We start from the raw sequence: 22,925 nt of genomic DNA on the forward strand, positions 1-22,925 counted from the left end.
AGTTAAACTATTTCTGCTGTCCACCAGCTGTTATACACTGTTTACAAATCTGTAGGAGAGGCCCACTTCAGCATGTGCACATTCTGCGTATTTCTACAGTATCATGTTTCTGAATGTTTCTCCTAATAGATGGCCACATCTTTTATCCGAACCATAGAACTTGAAGGACAAGGCCGTACATCTTCGTTATTTGATCCTTTAAAAGCGCATGTAAAGGGACTTTCAAACTTTGTTAATTTTATTGACAAGCTGCAAGAAATTGTTGGTGAAATCTTAAATCCAAGGTAATAGAATTTGTTACATTTTTGTCTTGTTGAGCACTTTTTTTTTCCTTGTGCACGTGTCTTGAGGAGGGTGAACAAAAGAAAATCTAACTGGTTACTACTTTAACAATTCAGGTTAAATTTTTGAGTTGTAAATGTTACTAGAAAATATTTGAAAAACTATGACAAGGTTATAGATTTTTGAGGTTATTCATTGTTTTAAGGTTTTATCAAATCAACGTGTATATGGCTATTTGGTTATTTCCCTAGCTGTAAATGAACTTCCAAAGATTTCAGTCTTGCGGGTCCGGTAGCTACATAACTTGTATGTACTGTCTTGCACATCAATTACTTCCTTTTAGTCATTTTTTTTTATATATATACCCTTATGTAAAGAAGTATTTATTGCTGAGTATATAAATGAGTATTTATTGCGAATAACATTGGTTATTTAGCCTTTTTTTTTTTTTTTTTTTTTGCTACAAAAGTGCAGCCTAAGAATTATTTCTTAGGAATGTGTTGGTGAAGTCGCTGATTTTTGAATGTTTTTGAAGACCTGAAACTAGTCTTTTGGGCAAGCTTATAAATATGGGATTCACTAGAGAGAAGTGTACATGTAACACAGGAATTTGATATGCTAAGTTCTGGCATTGGTACAAAGAGAAGAGAAATTTTCTTAAGCATTAAAGAAGTTAGTAAAGTTTTCATTTATAATCAGTAATATTTCTATACAAAACTTCAGCGAATCATCTGTAGTAGTTCTGTCCTTGATACTAAATAATCTTAATTTTTAGTTTGAATTGAGTCTAATCCACACAGTTGAAAATAAGCCATAAGCATTATTTAAATTACTGTTTAGTCATTGGAAGCGGGAAGTATTTCTGAAGTTGCTTTGTAGCTTTTGTTTTAGTTTTTAATTCAGCTTCCTTGTTCTTTCAACATCCTGGGTGCCATACACATGCTATCTGTACTGGTGATTAAAGATAACTTTTGACTCAATATCTAATGTATGCTTTTTGCTTTACTTGGCATTGTACACTTATCAAAATCTGAAATGGGAAAACATGTATGTGGATGAACTTTTTTAGGCTGGAAAGACCACTTTTTCAGGTATATGTGGTTTGGCAACTGTAACATAAAATGCTGTTATCTTGTTAATTACACCAGTTTAAGGCACGTGAGAAAAATTAGGTTGAGATAGTTGCTTGGAATTACCAGTTTCTACTTGGAAAAATTCTACAGAGCATGGGAAATCTTTTCAGCATTCAGATATTTATTCTGGGTTTTTTTTTTTCCTCCTTTACCTGCTGTCCTGTTTATTCTGGGATATAAATCTCATTAATCTCAAATTCTCGCATGTTTGTTAGGTTGCATGTGTGCATGTAGGTGGTATTGGTTGCATCACTTACCAAGAATGAAAGCTAGCAGTACTGTGGTTTTTCTAGTATCTATTGTACTCTATATATAACCTCATGATCCAAAATGCTACTGTTTATTGTATATGTGTTTACATAGTAGCTCACTGCTTACAGAAATATAACCATCATCTGACTGTGTTTGAAAGAATCTTCATTAGTATGCTGAAGTTCTGAAGTATTATAGGACCAGTATACAACTTAGAAACTGTAAGGGTCACCACACTGCTGAACAAAAAGGTGTTTTTCTTAGGTATGTGATAAGCCATAGGACTGTCTGTATGCCCTGCCTGTGATGTAACAGTTACTATGAATTCAAGAGGATGCAGTTTTACACGAGAAATCTCTCTAGTTCTGTTACTACTGCAATCCAAAGAGCAGAGGGAAAAAAACCAACAATGTAGCAAAAGCTTCAGTTTCTTAGTCTTTAGAAGCCTGCTGAGAACTCTAAGAGCAAACTGGGCAACTTAACTGTGGTATCGCTATTTCTCTAATATAGAGATTAGCCAAGCTGCAATAAACCGGCTCTCAGTATTTGCTATGCCACAACAAAAAATGCAGTGTTTTTATTGGTTTACTTAGTGATTAGAAGTCTGTTATTTCAGTTCCATGTTGTTGCAGTGGAGATCTCATGAAATTCGAACTTGCATAAAATAGAAGCTAGATAAATGCTGGGTCATTATGGAACATGTGTCAAAAAGAAGCTTTCTTCATCTGCCTGCATCAAGTTCTTTGCTTTGGAAACCAAGACAACAAACTGAAGATGTTCGTTGTGCTTAAGAGTATTTTGAACAGAGTAGGAGATACGGTGCAACCAAGTCCCTGCTAATTTATGGAGAACAACAATAATCCCAAGTCATTTGGCTAAGAAAGTGAACAGTAGATGAGATGAAGGAAGGGAAAGCTATCGGGTTGGAAATTTCCTGAAACTGGTGTTTTGAATCAAATATGGAACAAAATGTAAGTAGATCTGATAGCAGAAAAAGTGGAAAAATGTAACGAACTTTGGTAGTTTCAAGGTGTATTCACTGAGCAGAACAAATGTTCTTACAAATCTCTGTAATTTGAAATAGTTCAAGTTTGCCTCTCATCGTTCTCTAGATGTTTAAGATTAGAAGAAATAGCTAATCTTTCAAGAATCGATAGCTTTGAACATTCTTTAAAGTTTGGAGATGTTCTAACGCTTCTTATCCCAAAACTCTTTACAGATTAGACAATGTTTATGCAGTAAACAGAGATTGGATGTTCTACTTTTTGTGCCTGTTTCTTAACAGGCAACATATCCATGTTGTATTTCAATATATCAGTGTATGTCAGTGAAGTGGATAATAATTATACACTGGAAGACCTGAAAGCTTTTCTGTGGGTTTAATGAAAAAGTGCAGTACTAATCAATTTTTCTGGAAATCCTTATCTTTTAGTCTAGACAATAATGATTCCCATGTGTTGCCTGATCTAGTCGAGAGGTGGTGTCCCTGGCGGCAGGGAGGCTGGATTAAAATGATCAATAAGGTCCCTTCCAGCTTAGGCCATTCTATGATTCTATGATTCTTGTATCTGGAAAGAACTTACTTAATTCTATTGCTGGAATAATTTTTTTCAAGTTTGTAAAAGATGTGTGTAACTTAAAACTGAATTATGGAAAGGCATTCATCTTACTGGTTACTGCACTTGTTGGTTCATATATACGTGTAAGTACCCCCTGATTTTGTAGAGTAGCAAAGTTGGTACATGGGCAGTAAATTTTCTTCTTGAATTGGGCAGACTTTGCTGTAAGCACTCGCCACTAGGTGACAGTATTGCACAGCTCACATTAGTAGCTGTCTAAAGTTCGTTGTAGTGTTTCATTCAGCATGTTTGAGTGAGTGCGATGCTTTGGAGTGTGTCTTCATTTCAGGTCCCTGAGCATTTTTCTGCAGTCAATTGTAGAAGTTATACAGCCTGGCTTGATCACGAACGTGGATTAGTACATTGAGCTTTCCCTTGATTGGGAAAATGCTGTTTCTTATGTGTTGCCTTTGTGAACCTGTGATTGCATTTGGAGATGCAGTAGTATTTTGGAAGAGAAAGCATGTAAGATTTCATCTGGTTCTGTGCTAAATGTTTGAGATAATTATACAGCATTCATGCAGCCCTGGAGTTTTGTGTTCTAAAATTGCTAGAAAGTTATGCAAGCGCGTGCAAAACATGATCTATAGGACTCCTTGAACTTAGAATCATACAGTAATTCAGGTTGGAAGGAAGATCCAAAAGTTTTCAGTCCAACATCCTGCTCAAAGCAGGGTCAGTTATAGGGTCAGCCTAGACTAATCAAGGCTTTATCCACTCAAGCTTTTTGCAGTCTCCATCCTTGGAGGTTTCAGTCTCCTTCTTGGCACCCTTTTCCACTGCTTGAGTGTCCTTACAGTGAAAAGTTTTCAGTTTTTTTTCTTTTTTTCCTTGTATTGAGTTGGGGCCTCTCTTGTTTCAGTTTATGCCTTTTGTCTCTCTTCCTTCCACTAACTGCCAACATGAGGAGCCTGGCTCCATCTTCTTGATTATCTTCTTGTAGGTATTGGAAAGTGGTTAGTACATCCTGCTAAAAACTCCTCTCCTCCAGACTGAACAAGCTGTTCCCTTAGCTGCTTCTCAGAGGGCATGCCTGCCTGATCATCTTGGCAGCCCTCTGCTAAACTTGCTCCATTTTATCAGTGTCTTTCCCGGACTAGGGGGCCCAAAACTGGACACAGTGTTCTAAATTTGGTCCAAAGAGTACTGATTAGAGAGGAATAATCGCATTCCTCAGACTACTGGCTACGCTACTGTTGATGCAGCCAAGGATACTGTTGGCCTTCTTTGCTGCCAAGGCACACTCCTGGCTCACGGTTAGCTTGCTGAACATGCACCAAGGCTCCCAGGTTCTCTTGCACAGAGCTGCTCCCAAGCTTGTATCACTGCAAGGGGCTATCCCTTTCCAAGACTTTGCACATCCTGTTGAATTTCATGTGGTTCCTGTCAGCCCATTCTTCCCATTTATTTAGGTATCACTGCATGGCAGCTCTGCCCTCAAGCATATTGACTGTTCCATCCAATTCGGTGTCATCTGCAAACTTGATGAGCATGGATTTTTACCACTGAGTCACTGCCAAAGATACTTGAAAGAAAAAAACAGATTGCAGGATAGGCCCCTGTGGAACTCCATTTGTTACTGGCCTCCAGGTACAGTATATGTTTACTACCTTCTGAGCCAGATCATCCAACCAGTTTTTTAACTCCTTTAGCTGTCCATCCATCCAGACTGCAACATCCAAACTTTTATGTTAAGAGTATTTTCTGACAGTGTTGCTACCGTCAATGTACGTGGCATCCACTATTCTCATTTCAAAGGTGGTATAAAGTGGGCTTAGGAGGACACCAGCCATTTCTATTAGGGCTCTTAACTGCAGCTCATTTGGTTCTATGGACTTATATGGGCTCAATTCTGTCAAGTAAACCCTGACTTGATCTTTTTCCATTGCTGTCAGCTCTCCTCTGAAAAATTCTCTAATCAGAGGCCTGGGAGACCATGTTGGTGCAGACTGAGGTAAAGAAGGTGTTGTATCTGGGCCCACTGTTGCAATATCTCCTGCCTTTCAGCAAAGGTCCTTCATTTTCTTTGTTCAGCCTTTTAATACAAAAGCGTCAAGTGAAGCTACTTTAACATTCCTTGCAAGTCTCAGATCCAGCTGAGCTTTTGCTTTTCTGACAACATCCGTAAATGCCCAGGCAATATTTCTAGATTATATCCTTGTAACCTGCCCCTTCGTCATCCTGTGTGAAGCCTTTCTGCACTGAAACTCTGTTATCAGTTCACTGTTTAACCAAGCTGGTCTACTGATATTTCTTTGTTTTCCTGAGTATTGTGATGGACTGTTCTTGTGCTTGTAATGCTGTCATTAAAAACATGTCAGCTTTTCTGAGCTCCTTTGCCTTTTAGAAATTTCTCACATGGGTTTCCATGTACAAGTTCACTGAATAGGCTGAAATCTGCTAAAGTCACAGTCTATACTTGCTTTCCTCACTTGCCTGGGATCTTGAACTCCACTACTTCATAATTGCTACAGCCATTGATTTTATTTTATTTTTTCTCCACATCTCTGACCAATTCCTCCTTGTTAGTGAATAACAGACCCAGCCTGTGTATAACCCTATGTCGCTGCCCATCCAGGACACCTGACACCCTCTAGGGATCTTGACTACCTACATCCCATTGTGATACTCTTCCAGCAAATGCTGGGGTGGTGCTGGTGAAGTGCCCTGTAGGAACCAGGACCTGTGATACAGAGCCTGCTGGGAGTTGCTTTAAGAACACTTTGCCCCTTTCCTCAGGTGTGTTGGGTTGTCTATAACAAATTGACTCTGAATCACAAGCTGTCAATGAGCTGCTTCTTCATACAGAGGGCACTCCCCCTTGTCTTTTTGAGGAGCTTTTTGTATTCATCCTTTGCAGCAGTCCAGCTATCTGGGTTATTCCAATGGTAGTTCTGTAACCACGAGGAGCTTATTCCTTCTACTTGTTTTATTGGATAAATCTGTTTACATTGTTTTAGAGTATTTGCAATGTCCTGTTTCTCAGTAAAATATCGAGAACTTAGACATTCTAACCTTAGTTTCTCAACGTCATTGAAATGAAGAAAATCTTGATGTTTAAATATTTACACTGAAACTTACTGATTGTATAGAATGAACCAAATAAGACTGTATCACTGTTCTACCATGTTAACACTGTGCTTGTGACAAAATATTCTCACATTTTGAAGAAATAGAAAAATAACAGGACTTGCATTTGAGACTAGAATTAGATTTCTGCTCCCTTCATATAATTCTGAATAAAAAAAGGATAACTGTTCAGTTCTTATCAAGTTCTAAAGCAGCTTACTAAATCCATAACAAAGAAAAATGTGATCCTCTCCCACCCTATGATTACTAGGTGTTTGTAATCTAAGATTTGTTCTCACTATGTAAGTTAGATAGCAATATACTTGTCATCTATTTTTTTAACCTCTATTGGAGATGTTGAAATGACTGAATAAAAGTGTTGTCCTTAGTATAATAGAGTTTTATATATTCTTTTCTGTTACTGGAGTAGGCTTCCGGAGCTTGTTCTGCTTTTTATCAGGTTTTAAATATTGTCCGTATCCTCAACTCTTTTTTTTCCCCTCTTCTTTATGCAACTTCAGTGTTTTCCACAAAAGACGTGTTCCAAGACAATAAATAAAGGTGCTTCTGCATCATATTAACTTTGCACACTAAGGCTGCAGTTCTGTAAGAAGAGCTCTTGCTGATGTCATTTGAATTTTAGGTAAGCAGAGTAGCTTAAGTGATAATCTTGGTAGAAACAAAATAGATAAGGCATGTAATTTGTTTTTGTGAATTATTTACCTCAGCAAAAAAAAAGATCTGAGAGGTTTGATAAGGAAAATGAGATAGAAATAGATAGGCCTGGGACCCAGATGAGGTAAAGCAAAAGGGTGCAAGCAGGCACAAAATCTGAAAATATATTTTGTAGCAGCAACAAGTGATAGAAGATATAGTTTATACAATGCCTAGTTAACAGGCAGAGTTTTACATTGTGCTATTTGTTTTAAACTCCTGTTAGAAGCACTGGTGCAAATAAGGCATTTTTAGCATGTGGTTCACTTTGTGTAGACGTCCGTGTTTCTCTGGCTACAAGACAGGTGAGATAAATCCAACCTGAACTGTCTACTCTTCTTTTAGGTTCATGCTAAAGATAAGCTATTCCTTCTGTTTGCTTATCTAAAATGATTTGGAACTTGTAATTTTATTTTTTTTTAAAAAAGTTAACTAAACATTGTCCATAAAACTAAGCACTTGGAGGCTGCCAGCAGTCTTGGTTCAGTCACCCGAGATGCATGCACTAACGTCGTCTTTAATTGTATGACTGCATGCTTTCCTTTCACCCACTCAACCAGCAGTCCTTCCTTTTGTGGATAAGAAGCAGTCTAAATAGAGACCGTGTAATGGAAGATGGTAGTGTTTGTTGGAACCTTTCCATCTGATGAGACAAATGAAGAATAGTGAAGAGAAAGGGTTCTTGCTTCTAGATTTCTTCCTCTAGGCACTTTTTACTTGCCAGACATGCTGATGATCACATCTGCACTTCACTGAGTCCATTCAGTGGAAGATCACGGCTGTTGGATCCAGGGGTTTGTGCCTGAACATTCTCTGATGGACAGTGGAAGGTGGTTTCTTTCAGTTCCTACCTTTTGAACAAAGAAATACTGTTGAATATGATTCTGAACAGAAGATCATACTGTTAGTATTTTTAAAAATGTAATTGCTAATTTATAACATATGTCATAGTGGTAATTGACAGATGTTTACTGCTAGCTGGATTTGATAAGAATTCGGCTTCAGTGTGATTTAGAAGACCATGGCTGCAAGACGGAAGAGCTTTATCCTAGAATATTTCATGTCACCCACCTATGATCTGAACAAAACATCAGAGAAAGCCTATTAGCAGGCACGCTGAATCAAAAGGAACAAGGTGTCTCCACTTTTCTGTCCTCCTAGATTAATGGCGTTGCTTTGTTGAAGATATCAAGTTTATTTTTTAATTCTATTAGGTTTCTTGCTCATTTTTCAGAATTAATAGCTAAAATTCTTAACTTCTGGTGCTATAAAAAATATTTGAAGGGAGATAACTTTACCCATGTAATTCCATGTTCAAAACAAATCTTTGCTGCCCTCCTAGCTGTAGGAACTATGAAGTGGATAACAGTTTTTAACCTTATATAAGTTGATAAATCTGAAGTTTATCAGCTAACATTTTTGGTCTTTTAAATACAACTATTATGTTTACTGTTGAATTAATTTACAGTTTCATATTGTGTTTTTTGAACTGATAGACAAAGTTAGTTAGGACTTTCTGTAGTGAGCTTTGAAATATTCATGAAATAGCACAAATGAAGTGGATTCAACATTTTATATTTATATTCAACATTAATAAAATACATCTCACAACATAAGTTTTGTTATATGCTGATGTAAAATGGCATAAGCTATGGCACTGTGTTTCAGTACTAATCTGTTCACATTAGATCAGCATTTATGTCTTGGCCTGTTTATATAAATTCTACTTGAAGTATGATTAATCTTTTCCTTTTCTTTGCTCCAGTTAGTACTGTGTATATCTGATGGGGGACTGGAACTCTTTCCTGGAAAAGCAGGAATATGGGGAGAAAAAGAGATTAAATGAACTTTACTTCTAATAGCAAATATCCTTAGTTGGCATTGGATAGTAGAGGCAAAAAAATAAACATGAATGTTTTTATCACAGTTTGGTTTTTTTTTTTTTTCCTCAGTAAAAAGCTATGAGGGAATAGAGTCATATACAGAATATAGTATATTTTAATTAAGGGCATTACTATCTGAATTAATTGATGTCCAGTGCTATATGTATAATATTACTTTTTCTTCCAGCATACATACATGTATATTTATGGAAATATGTGTGGAAATTATTGTGAGATAGATAAGCTCAAGATGGATATGGACAATGGCATTGAGTGCACCTTCAGCAAGTTTGCCGACAACACCAAGCTGTGTGGAGTGACTGACTCACTGGAGGGTAGGGATGCCATTCAGAGGCACCTTGACAGGCTGGAGAGGTGGGCCTGTGCCAACCTCGTGAAGTTCAACAAGACCAGGTGCAAGGTCCTCCATCTGGGTCAGGGCAATCCCAAGCACCAATATAGGCTGGGCAGTGACTGGCTTGAGAGCAGCCCTGAAGAAGAGGACTTGGACATGCTGGTGGATGAGAAGCTCAACATGAGCCATCTGTGTGCACTTGCAGCCCAGAAAGCCAATCATGTCCTGGGCTGCATCAAGAGATGCATAGCCAGCTTCTACTCCACTCTCATGAGACCCCACCTGGAGTACTGCATCCAGTTCTGGAGCCCCTGCTACAAGAAAGATATGGGTGTGCTGGAACACTACAAGAAAGATATGGGTGCTGGAACACTACAAGAAAGATATGTAGGTGCTGGAGCGTGTCCAGAGAAGGGCCATGAGGATGATCAGAGGGCTGGAGCACCTCTCCTATGAAGACAGACTGAAAGAGTTTGGGTTGTTCAGTCTGAAGAAGGCTTTGAGGAGACCTTATTGTGGCCTTCCAGTATCTTAAGGGGGCTTACAAGAAAGCTGATGAGGGATTTTTTAGGATGTTGGGTAATGGTAGGACTAGAGGGAATGGATTAGAACTAGAGATGGATTGATTCAGATTGGATGTTAGCAACAAGTTCTTCACCATGAGGGTGGTGAGACACTGGCACAGGTTGCCCAGAGAGGTGGTGGAAGCCCCATCCCTGGAAGTTTTTAAGGCCAGGCTGGGTGGGGCTCTGGGCAACCTGATCTAATGGGGGATGTCACTGCCCATGGCAGGGGGGTTGGAGCTAAAGGATCTTTAAGATCCCTTCCAACCCTGACAATTCTATGATTCTAAGATATCTGTACACAGAAAGGGCCAAACTTGGCTTTTAAAGACAACTTCAAGTCAATCCTTTCACCTGTTTGTTTGTTTTGGAGTTCTAGGTTTAGTACAGTATTTTTCTCTTTTGAGGGGATTATTTTGGAAAGTATCAGTTTAGGGCTGAGAAAGATAAAGCAGTTTGGCAAGAAACGTTAGGACACTTGGCTGCACTTCCTATATGTATCTATGAGAGAACTATTCTTCGTCAGTGCTCTCTTCTTACCTCTTGACAAGTTGCACTGGATGATATTTTTCCTCCCTTGAACTTCTCATTCTCTTGTGGTTAGATTGAATTGTGGGTTTTGGAGCAGAGGTACACCAGGATTTTTTTTTTTATTTTATTATTTAAACCCCCCTCCCCCAACTATTCTTTCTAATATCTGAATTTTTCTCGATCTATGTTCAGAGAGACTTCACATTGTGACTTTTCTTTTGGGTAAGTGTGCTTAAATTTCTGCAAAGCACAAGTTTTTGTGTTTAACCAAGCTTAAAAATCTAATGTTAATTGAGTAATCTTTAATCTGTAAAAGTTAAAACTGAGAATTGTGTGGAAATATTTGGGTTTAATCTGGAAAAAAGTCCCCAAATGTTTCAACTTCAGGGTTTTTAAGTTATTTACGGGAGTCTTGTTCAGCCAGAATAAGCCAAAACAGCAAGGTCTCTGGCCCAGTTCCCTCCCTGTATTTTAAGAGGAAACTATATAAACAAACTAGTTTTCCTCTGACTCAATTCCTATTCTTACTTAGCTCTGCCCATTATTTTATATTTTATATGAATGTAGAGTTTCATTTGATGAAGATTCTCCCAACTAGAATTCTAACATTCATTCAGGAAATCAGTCTCATAACTGAGCTTAGCATCTCAAGAATATCTAGCTTAATTGGAGTATTTTTGTCAAAAACATGGTGATTGGAAAACTGGGATTTTTTTTGCTTGCTTTGAGATAATAACACTGCAGAGAATCTACATTATTTTAAGGATATGAAATGTAATTTTACAACTCCAAAAGAAGGATCCACAAGCACAGTATCTTGTCTCCAACGCTGGCAATAAACACATGCCTTGTAAGAAGAGAAAAGGCTTGATGCTTCTTCTGAGTGCTGTCTCAATTTCTAATTTCAGTTTATTGTATTTTTGTGAACAGAGTTCTACCTATTTTTCCTGGCAAGAAGTTTTTTTAAAGAATGGGTCCTTTGTGCCTCTTGTTTTGTTTTTATTTCTTTATTCTTGCCTATGTTATCAGCTGGTATTCAATGGTGATAATAACTTAGTATATGAAAAAGTAAGAGGGGAGGGAACAAATTTAAAAATCTCAGCATATAAATTAGAGCTGAAAATGAAAAGGCTGAAGAAAACAAGCATAAAGAGAATGGAATTGAAGATGAACTTGGACAGGGAAATAATGAAGTCCTTATGTGATGTTAAAAAAAAGGTAAATGATTGTTTGGTGGTGTGAGGGGAATGGTGAATATAATAAATTTGGTCAATCTGGATGATGGGTTCATGTTCTGAGAAGTCTACAGAATTAGTGATAAAGTTTCCAAACTGCATGCAGCTTCAAAAAGATTTGGGAGGAGACGTATTATGATGTAGGAAAGTTGAGTGTTTCTTGTAAATTTGTGTGTGGGATTTTATTATTTTATTTGCCCAAAATCGAGCAATAGTAAAACATACAGTTTTTCACTTAATGTTTTGTGTAGGTACTAGGCAAAATTATTTAGCTTTTAATTCAAGGGCTTTATTCTGTCTTTCACTGAATCTTGATTAAAGTGATTAAGACACATTTGCAGTTTCAATATTGGATTTGATCATCTCTGAGATAAGATCTGTGATTCCATAACTAATTTATTTAACTTGGTTCATAGTCATAGTTCATAGTGCCTCAAGACTCAAGATTCCTGTGGTCATACATCCATGCGGCTTTTGCTCTTAACACACATCACACTTGCAAAATGAGCAATTCACTACTAACACTGTTAAGAGCAGCACTTTCAACCCCTGAGTGGAAAGATGCACTTATAAATGGTCAGTGGAATTCTTGGAATTGTAGCTGCTTCTTCGCATTCTCCATGTCTGGGTAAATCAAGGTGTACTGTCACTGTAGCCATTTTTCTGGACAGAAGATCTTTGAGTTTTCTTGTGATTCTTCAAGTATGGATGTTTTATTATTTTCTTTTTACGTTCTCAGTGTAACATGGTCTACTTGGCAGTCTGTTATATTTCTATTTTTATAGAATATGTGGATCTTGCAAGTCTGAAGGAGGAAGACATGGTGTAGTTCTCTCAGTACTGCCTATTGAAGCATCATCTGTCCAGCTATAACTGCTAATCACACAAGAGTTTCACTGTTGAGAGACCTGTTAGTTCTAATCTAAAAGTGATCCCAAAATACCCTATCATGCATGCAATGTGGGTAATTCATGGTATGGGACCACAAAATGAAATTAACAGTGTAAACATAGCTTAGGTGAGCTTAAAAATGCCTTATCTTCCATAAGAAGATTCAATTGATATTTTTTTATGTCAGACTGCATGAACATTTCACAGTTAAACTACCAAGTTATTTTCTGTAGGCTTTTTTTCTAGTTGATGAGAAAAGAGATTAATAGTGGAAGAGCCTTTATGGCAAACAGTGATGTTCATCTAGTTTAATTACTATGTATTTAAATAAAATTGAAAGCAGATTGATATTTTGAGGCACTTTCAATGAAGCACAAAGAACTCAAAAATCTAACACACTATTAAATCGGAATGCATGTCCCACTGAAACATTTTGTTTACAATTATCAGCTTATAAGCAAAACAGTAAAAATGGGTTTAAAAAAAAAATACTTCCTTTGAACTTTTATGGAGAAGTTGATTTTATGTTGCAGCTCAGAGTATTCCTAAGTGCTGAATTCATTACCTTTCCTTATAATCTCTCTTTTTTTTTTTTTTTTTTTTAGTAAACTATTATGTTGGACAATACTGCTACACTGCTGTTTGATTTAAAAGATCAAAGATGTTCTCTGAAGAGTTTTGATTAACTGTGAAGACTGGCTATGTTCAACACTAATAGGTATACTAAAGTACTGCCAAGATTAATGTAGAGATGACCCTGTGCCTATTTTCAGAATTGCAGGGGGGCGAATACTGTCAGCAGTGAAGATGCATTTGATAAAAGGCCGAAGCAATGGGGATTCTTTCTGTCAGGCAGTAGAAGAAGTTGTACAAGATTTGGATTTGAAGATTAAAAATATTATCGATTCACGACATGAAGTCTTGACTGCCAGCAGTACTGGAATCAGTCCAGCACGGGTAATTGCACTTCTTTTGTTCTTTGCACTATTTAGCTTTACAAGAAAGCAAATGTCTTTTGCCTGTTTTGTTTCTTTTTTATTTCTTGAAGGACTTTCTACAGAGAGTGTTATCTTTTCCTAACATTACAGAGTATTGTCATTTCATGTACACTGTGGTTTTAAACTTGGTGAAAGACTTATACTTGAGGATTATGGTGTGGATTTCAAAAAGCTGGTTTACACTTAAACTAAACTTCTTACCTCAAAATTGTAAATAAAATATTTTTTGAAATTTAATTTGTTCAGGCAGTTGTTACAGATGTAGATACTTATAACTGTCATGTTTGCCAATTTCAAGGCAATAACAAATTTCCAAACAAACAACCCTCACAGAAGTAGAATTAAGATTTGAGAACATGTGTCAGTAACTTTTATTAAAACACACAGGTTTTAATTAGTTCTGCATCGAGTATTTCTAAAGATAAGGCTTTCAAAATAAGGTTGAATATTCAAGCAGTCCAGAATATGACAATCAATGTCTAAGTTTTCTCTTTTAGTGTTTAAAGACACTAATGAAACTATTAATGGTTTTAGTTTCATGGAAGAAATCAGGATATTTAAAGTTCTTTGTCAAGTGTGGAAAGCAGAATACAGGCTTTCTATTTGTAGTTTCTGTAATTTGAATCTACTTGGGTTTATGTTATGATGTGTCTTCCTGTGATAAAAGCATCAACCAGCTTTAGTTACTTTATTTTACATTGTTGACACATAAAATATCTGATGTCATGGAGTGTTTTTGTCTAGGAAACTTTTTAAGAATTATAGACACTTTGAATGTGCGTACATTGTTAAATGCTTTTGTGAAGTCACTGAGATTTTCCTGTAGTCATATAAGATTTTTAATCAGATTTCCAATATGCATTTTCTTTTTTCTAGGAGGGCTAAACGCAGCCAGACCCTAGTGGCTAGTTAAACTGGTTTAAATGTGTGTTGCCACTAAGCAGTTGGAGTATATATCTCATTCTCATGTCCTGTTTCCCCTGAATCTTTCATCACTATATTTCTCGGTTTCCCTTTAGTATCTTTCTCTTTCTTTCTCTACTCCATTTGAAAAATTCATCACTGTTATCAGTCCTGTCTTTATTTAGCTACTTGTATTACTGATAATTTTTTTTTTTTTTTTTCAAAAAATAGGTCATTATAAGCCAGGTAAAACTGTTTTATTAGAACTTAATTCTTTTGAGAAATATTGAAAATTGGTGAGGTTTTGGCAAATTTCTTCCCTTGTTTCTCACTTTTCCTGCAAATACATGTTTTATGATAATCTGGAGCTCCAGGAAAAGCTATAATTTCATTGCAACAGGAAGTGCTACTTTGCACTGAAGCCTTCACGAGCGACTAACAGGAATTATGATTAATTTATTCCTGAGAAAATTACTACTGTAAATGGAACTTGGCTGGTATTTCTCAAACTAACCAGAATAGTCTAGAATAGCTAATGTTTGCTACACTTGAAAGACTGATCGACTATTTTCCTGAAAAACTAATTTTAATCATGTTTTTAAACTTAGTAATAAGATTTTTATGACAGATATTGTCTTGCCTGAAGTTCTTATTATGCCTTGGACAGTAGGATTTTAGTCCACGGTTAGCACACGAGTCACTGTTGAAGTACATGAGATTTCTGAAGGTCATATTTCGGCAGTTTGGAGTTTATGTTATATTCTAAAGATTATTTTTTCCTTTGTGTATAATCAGCTAGGATGATGGCAAATTTGTACTTTTCTCATTAAGACAAATTTACCATGACACCTATGACATCTTATAAAAATCTGTGATGTGGTGATGTAATGACTGAAGATGTTCAGAATAAATTTTTGAGGAAATTAAATGGTACTGAAATAGGACAATTCTGTAAAGCCAAGTAACAACCATTTCGGTAATTGCTATTTCTAGCTATTGATTATAACTTATAGTAACTGACTGACATGTGTTGCTATGGTTTCTTGAAAGCTACATACACTAATTGATGTAATCAAATATATAGAGAGAAATAGAATTTGATCTTTCAAGATTCTTTAAAAGCAGTCAGCTGATTGGATAAATGCAATTCTTTACTTGTCCTTCTGAGCAAAGTCAGGCTATTTGATATATGTATATATAAGAAAGCCTATATTAAAAAAAAAAATCTACTACTATATATTAAGCACTAAATTTCTCTGCAGAACTCCTGGTACTTTTAAAGAAAAATTTAGCAAACTTGCGATTCTTGCAGTCCCATAGTGGCTATGGAGTTCTACATCTATACTGCTGACCGTAGTATTGAGCACTTCCAGATGTGGATTATTATTTTGTTTAAGGAATTCTTTATTCTTGTGGAAAATTGTGAGGAATCCATCCTGCTTCAAACAAGAGGAGATTGTGCCAAGTACCTCTGTTGTCAAATCTTGATGAAATGCTCAGCAACTGCTTTAGCAGATCCAGTTAGTCAGAGGTGTTGGACTTCACCAGAATGTATTTGTGCACCCCGTAGCACTTGAACTGGTTGTAGAAAATAATATGCTAATTTCTGCTGTATGGTTTCATCACAGATTTGTACATTTATCTGTGACTTGCTCATCAGTGTATGCCTCTGGCTGGCAGTGAGCTACACTCTTAATAATTGCTTGGCACTAGGAAGAAACTTTCCTGTGGAAGTTCACCATAAATGCTTACTACAAAAAGGGAAGGAGGGGATTCTCACACCTTGTGTTGATATGGGTTGCTTTTGGAAGTGAGATATTGATCTAGCTTGTTGACCTTTCCTGATGTGCGTTCCTTTAAATTTTATTTACTTTCAGCCAAAATTGCATTCAATAAATCATGGCACTGTGTATTGTGGCAGAGATACTGTAAAAGTGTTACTAGTTCTTCTGGATGAAGAAGCTGTCAATCCTCCTACCCTGAACAAAGCAGATCTATTATATGATGATGAAATCTTAAACTTGTTTGGAGTCACCTCTGTTTTGACACTTTTCAGGTAAGTACTAGGAGGCTGTTTGTGTTGCATTTTTTTGTTTTTAAGAGAGTGGCTGACGAAGTTACTAAATAGGTGTAAAGGGAAAGCATTTTTAGAACAGTCTCGAGTTCTCAAAATATTCTGTCTCTGCATTCCTATTTTCTATATCTCCAAGATACTTTTGTACTGTGACCTTTTTAAGCTAGTACATTTCTGGGCTGCACAAAACCCATGAAGGAATATCACTGCAGCAACCTTCACTCACCTCTTAAGTTGTTTGAACTCCTAAGTTCAAATACTGTCTGTTCAGTAGCTAATTAGATTACTCTTCAATTTGAAGATGCTTCTTTGTCTAGCTATGTCAAGAGATTTTTGGATTATATTCTGCTTTCTTCCTAGCTAGCATTTACTTTGTGGAGCTGTTTTTTAAATAGTTAAATAGTTTTTTTGTATCATGATCCAACAATCAGGATAGTATTGCACAAAGGACATTGAAACAAATTCACGTGCATGAAGATTTTTTTAGTAAGGTTTGTAGCTGATTGCATACGTTGACTCTAATGGTGAAAGTTGCTTTTTGGGGAATAATAAAATCAAAAGAGGAGGGAGAGGAGAGGAAAGAGAAAACTATCTCTGGTGGCCAGCTGGGAAGTAAAATAGTCAGGATTCCCAGAGAGTTGTCCTCTGAAGTACTGTAGTTGGTTTCCCAACAATGCTTTTGCCAGGGTAACTATATTGTGTTCATGAGGAGGAGCTCAAACCCCTTGTTGGCTGTCCCTGTGCTTGGTGTCTGTCATGGTGATTGGAGCATTTGTTCATCAGGGCAGGGGCTGCATTACCAGTTGCTTATTAAACTCTATGCATGTATGTTCTGGAGTTCCCTGACATAAAAGAACTACAATGCTGGTGTCAGTCATTTCCCGTGAGAGCCCACCATAACAATGCTGTCGGAGCGTGCAGGTGCAAGGTTGTAAGGGTAACAGCAAAGAAAAAGTGATATGTCCTAAAGTGGAAGATGAATGATATAAAAATCCAAAGAATTTAAGGGTTCAATTTCATTTACCAATTGACCTCTTTTATGAAACCAAAGGAGCAAGCACGTTCTAATAAAAAGCTTTAAAAAATAGTTACATTAATAAGAAATTTAAATAAACCTGTAATTTTTAATATAAAAGGCATCTTACAACAACATATTGTGGAATATTTCTCTCACCTCTCACATATGTGGATAGCTGTAGTTAGACATTTCTATTTCATTACATAACAACCTTAAAATAAGATACTGAAAACAGGGTTATTTTTCCATTACTTCAGATTCAAGAAAATTCATACACATTACTTTTTAAATTGTTTCATTAATTTAATAAACTTCACCATGATTATATTCTTACCAGAATGAAAAGGAACTTAATCAGATATTGGTTAATGCTCTATCTGAATGGAATTAAGACCCACCTGAATTCTTCTGAATTAAACACTGCTGTTATTCAGAGCTAGAAATCTTGGCATTATTTTTCTGAAGTAACTCTTCAATTGAAAATGGGTTTTAAACCACTTATTTCTCAATAAAAGTGCTTTGATTTCACTTACCTCATTTGATTTTTCAGTTGAATTAATTTTCTTGCATTTTCTCCAAACAGATAAGACATTTGTTTAACAACTTTGTGTTGAAGGTGTAAGCCAATACTGGTCTCTGGGAATTTATGTTTATTTCTAGACATGTCTTTTCCTTTGTAATTCTTAGTGGTCAATTTGTTTCAGATTTTATTTTCCAGTATTCTTTTTCTTAAAATAATACCTGTGTACTTTGATTTAGAAATAATTGCTTCAAATTATTAAATTCATCATAGGATACCAGGTTGGAAGGGACCTCAGTGGTCATCTGTCCAGCCTTTCTTGGGAAAAGCATGATCTAGATAAGATGGCCTAGCACCCTGTCCAGCTGAATCTTAGAAGTGTTCAGTGTTGGGGAATCCACAACTATTGGGAGACTATTCTAGTGGCTGATAGTTCTCATTGTGAAAAATTTTTGTCTTTTCTACTTGACTTCTTGTAAGAAGGAAGTCTCCATCTTCTTTGCAGCAATCCTTTAAATACTGGAACACGGTGATAAGGTCTCCCCTAAGCCTTCTTTTCTCAAGGCTGAACAAACCCATTTCTCTCAGCCTTTCCTCATGTTACATACTTCCCCATCTTTGATCACTTTTGTGGTCCTTCTCTGGTCCCTCTCCAGCCTGTCCGCATCTTTTTTGTATAGTGGGGACCAGAGCTGAATACAGTATTGCAGGTGTGGCCTGACAAGCACTGAGCTGAATGGCGTAATTACTTCTTTACCTCTGCTGGCCATGTCTTTGTGGATGCAACGCAGCATCCTTTTGCCTTTCCTTGCTGCAGCAGCAGCACACTGTTTACTTATATTGAGCTTGTCCATCAGGACCCTCAGGTCCCTTTCTGCAGAGCTACTCCCCAGCCAGGTAGTTCCCAACCTGTGCTGCACTCCTGGATTATGTTTTCCCAGGTGCAAGACCTTACACTTGTCCTTGCTAAGCTTCCTAAAATTCTTGTTAGCCCATTCTTCCAGCCTGTCCAGGTCTTCTTGAAGGGGTGGCTCTGCCTTCCAAAATGTCTGCTTCCCCCACTCAGTTTGGTATCATTGGCAACCTTCATCAGGGTGTACTTGATCTCATCATTAAGATCACTTATGAAGATATTAAACAGCGTTGGACCCAGTATTGATCCCTGGAGGACCCTGTTTGTGACAGGTTTGCAGTTTGAAAAAGAGCTATTTACCACCACTCTCCAGGTGTGACCTGTCAGCCAGTTCCTCACCTACCACACAGGCTATTTATGATCTATCCTAAATGATTGGTTTAGGAATCAAAAACTTTGCAAAAAGCAGAAATGAAACTTGCAAGCAACATCTGTTCTGAATTTTTATCAAATATTTGTGTTCTGCATTTGTTTAGCAGATTTACTGTACAGTTCCAATTGCTTGAAGGATGCAGAGCACCTTATTCTACACAGGATAGTAGCGAAGGTGTCACTCTGGTTTGCTCCTATATACAGGCACCTCTATGTGTGACACTTCTTTGCTAATGCTTATGTCTCAAATATTTGCAGTCTTTTTGCCACTGTATTGTTAATAGTAAATCTGGAACAGTTTACCGCATAAATGGCAGTACCTTTGGCACTTGGCATCACTGCACTTCTCAGATTCTTGTTGCTAATCTGATTCTGTGTGTCAGATTGTTGGTTGCCTCCTACAATAGTTATTGTTTTATGGGTTTTGATTACATGGTAGTTCTTGTTTTGAGTTTTTTTAAAATACTTCTTGTTATTTCTAGAGATTTCATTAATGAAGGTTCCCAAGACATATTTAAAGTTTCTGAGTAGTTTTGTCTGGGTTCTGGTCAGTTTGAGAGCACTATTAATTTTCAGACGAAGACAGCTTAAATGAGAGCATTTCTTCTTCAAAACTTTAGCATTTTAGGAATTTTTCTTGCTTTGTTTTAGTCTTCTTTTAATAAAATTCTAGATCAGTTGAGTAGGCTGATTTCTCTGCACTGAAATCCTGCAAAAATGCTACTTCTGAGAAGCAGCTATTGTGTTATTTTTTTTGTTGGCTTTATTTAAAAATATTTTCATTGTAATTTGTGAAATGAATGTGTATTTGGCAACTGAAAATATAAGCATCAACTATACATCCTTGATATTTTAGAACATCCAAACTAAGCTGACCTGTTCTCTAGTACCTCTGTCATATATTATCCTTCTGTAAACAACTCATTTCAATCTTCTTGAAAATATTATTTTTAGAAATGCATTATAGAAGTTAAAATAAAATTCTCTTGATTTTCTTTTGTATTTTGAAACTGCATGCAAGGCAGAAGTCTGATGTTTTTCCCATAGTACTTGTAATTTTTTTAAGCAAACATAAAGATATAGTGATGATACTGAAACCAAAGTAAGGTGTTTCTGATATAATTAGTGATATTATTTATGGTGTAGACATAAATTCTGCATGACCATGGATTAAGTATTTTCAAATCTTTTTGCAGTAAAGATTCTTTTTCTCTGGTTCTGCATGTTCAACAAGTATTCAGGTTTTGTTTGCTGCTGTATTTTGTATCATCCCCATTACCTTCTTATCCTATTAATGCTAAAGCCAGTCATTGCTGCTTGCTCTTTTCTTGCTTTTTCGGATTTCCTGCTATTTAAGGAATACTCATGTTGATCTGGTGTACAAAACAAAGAATTTCTTGAAAACCCATTTCTGTGGGCACTGAAAAGGGAACTTACCTATCCATGCACTGGTGAAGCAGTGATGATTTAATCAGTAGCTTATCCTCAGGAATCAGCAGCTATTGGAAAAATGGGATGCTGAGAATTTTGTCATTTTGGGTTGCAAAGAGGACTCCAGCATGCTCCCATCTATGCTATTGTTCTGGTTCTAAAGCTACTTATTTTGGCAATTTAAATAGCAAAGCCATTGCAAGGTCCAGCGCAAACAAACAGAAATAAGTAAAATAAAGACCTGAATTAAATAAACTGTATTTGTGTTATAATTGAACAGAACAAGCTAAATAAGTAAAATAATGAGTTATTTTTGAAAAAAAACCTGTCCTCATATGCACACTGGCTGTGCCACAAATATAAAGAGAAGTAATTATTTACAGATGCACACGTTAATTCTTATTTCAAGACCTAAAATATCTTATATGTGTGAACTTTTTGCATTACATGCTAATATAAGTATCTGTTCACATACTGTAATATAGCAGATTGGAAGTGTCTCTACTGAGAATTCTATAAATATGAAGAAAATTACTTTGGATGTCAACCTCTTGGGGGGGTGTAAGTAGAATCACACATAATAATATTGCAGAACTACAGTATTGTAAACATACTGCAAAACAATACCAAAAATTGGAACTGTAGGCTTGGTTTCATTGTCCTATCTTCGGTTGTCACAGCACATGTGGTTACTTAGGAAGGGAGAAAACAAAGTAAGGCTTGGAAAGCAAAGATACTTGTCTTCCTGTTTCTGAGGAACTTGATATGGTAACTATTCTTCTTAGGTAATTGCTTTTACATGTTCTCTATACTTCTTATCTCTTTTTAAAATAGATCTCCAGCACAATCCAATGGATCTTCTCCAAAACCTCTTAGACAACGTATTCAGAAATGTATGGATGAAAAAAAAATGAAGGTACTGTGTAGGTATTCTTACGTGACTTTCAATGCACTGAAATAACAATGTTAAAATGAAAATAATGCTGTTAAAATTCTCAAATATTTGGCTGAAATGTATCCTATAGCTAAAGAGATGTAACTGTGATTAACTTATGGGAATTGGCCAGCTCAAACATTGTTGTAATATGAATGGAAGTATCTAAAACTCCAGAAGAGAAAGGCTTTAAACTTAAAAATACATCCTAATGAACATCTCTTAATGGAGATATACTGAATTCATTTATATCTCTTCATTTAACCATCTGTGTATTTCAGGACTGTAGAAATAAAACTGAAGCTATGTGAAAAAAAATAAAACTGAACACAGGAATGTGATTTCAGTTCTGATAGTAGAGGCATTCTAAAAGTGCAATAATGATAATAATTGCATTTTTGGGCAAGTTATTTTTATTTGTAACATTCTGAGGACATTTCCATAACATTGCTATGTGAACCATAAAATAAAGATGCTAGTGTTTGCTGTTTTGTAGGTGAAATGGAGCGTTAAAAGAGTATGTTGGTGTTGTGAGTGACACTGTTCAAAAGAACAGCTTCAGTGGTTTTAAAAATTACAGTCTTCTGGTGTATTGCATTTCACATAGTCTTTCTTTTTTTTTGAATATTGGGACTATGGAAAGAGGCAGAGCTTGTATCTTCCATGGCATTATGACAGTCAGCTAAATAAAAGTTATGACTTAAGATTTTTTACAAATTTAATCTTGACAACAGGTAAAACTATAAATGTAATTAGTATATAAGGAAGAGAACAGAGGTGCTTTAAGCCATCAGAAATAGTTCTAGAGCTGCACAATGGAAAATATCTTTCTGCCACAGGACACGAGGGGAATTTTGGTATAGGACATGTCTGAGAAGTAGAAAGTTATTAAAAGGAAGTAAAATGAAAAGCACTGTCAGTGTTTCCAGCATGTGTTTTAAATATACTGCAAATTCATTCTGAGTGCTTTTTTTGGAATGGGGGTGGGATGAATGATGGGCATTTTGGATACATGCACTACTTATGGTGAAATTTAGCTTAAAACTCATAGGCAAATTGAAAGATTAAAGCTGATAAAGGTTCTTCATTTATTAATTCTGTGATAAACACTGTATTTAAATTACAACTTTACTCATACAGCAAAAATGTGATATGCTGTTTGGATAATGCATTGAAGTAGATAGTTTTCCTATCTTAGTGGAGATTTTGTAACCTGATTCATGAACAGCTGTGTT

At 36.3% G+C, this 22,925-nt stretch overlaps 1 protein-coding gene across 1 annotated transcript in view; it reads left to right on the forward strand.

The window, feature by feature from the left end:
* PARPBP (PARP1 binding protein) overlaps positions 1-22,925 on the forward strand; it is a 43,420-nt gene that overhangs the window by 11,135 nt on the left and 9,360 nt on the right. The window contains exons 5-8 of the mRNA XM_009878788.1: positions 130-284; positions 13,301-13,484; positions 16,306-16,484; positions 21,591-21,672. Coding sequence (XP_009877090.1) covers positions 130-284; positions 13,301-13,484; positions 16,306-16,484; positions 21,591-21,672 — 600 coding nt within the window. The remainder of the gene's footprint in view (positions 1-129; positions 285-13,300; positions 13,485-16,305; positions 16,485-21,590; positions 21,673-22,925) is intronic.

Source organism: Apaloderma vittatum, unplaced genomic scaffold (assembly GCF_000703405.1).
Source record: "Apaloderma vittatum isolate BGI_N311 unplaced genomic scaffold, ASM70340v1 scaffold2411, whole genome shotgun sequence".
Classification (NCBI taxonomy): Eukaryota; Metazoa; Chordata; class Aves; order Trogoniformes; family Trogonidae; genus Apaloderma; species Apaloderma vittatum.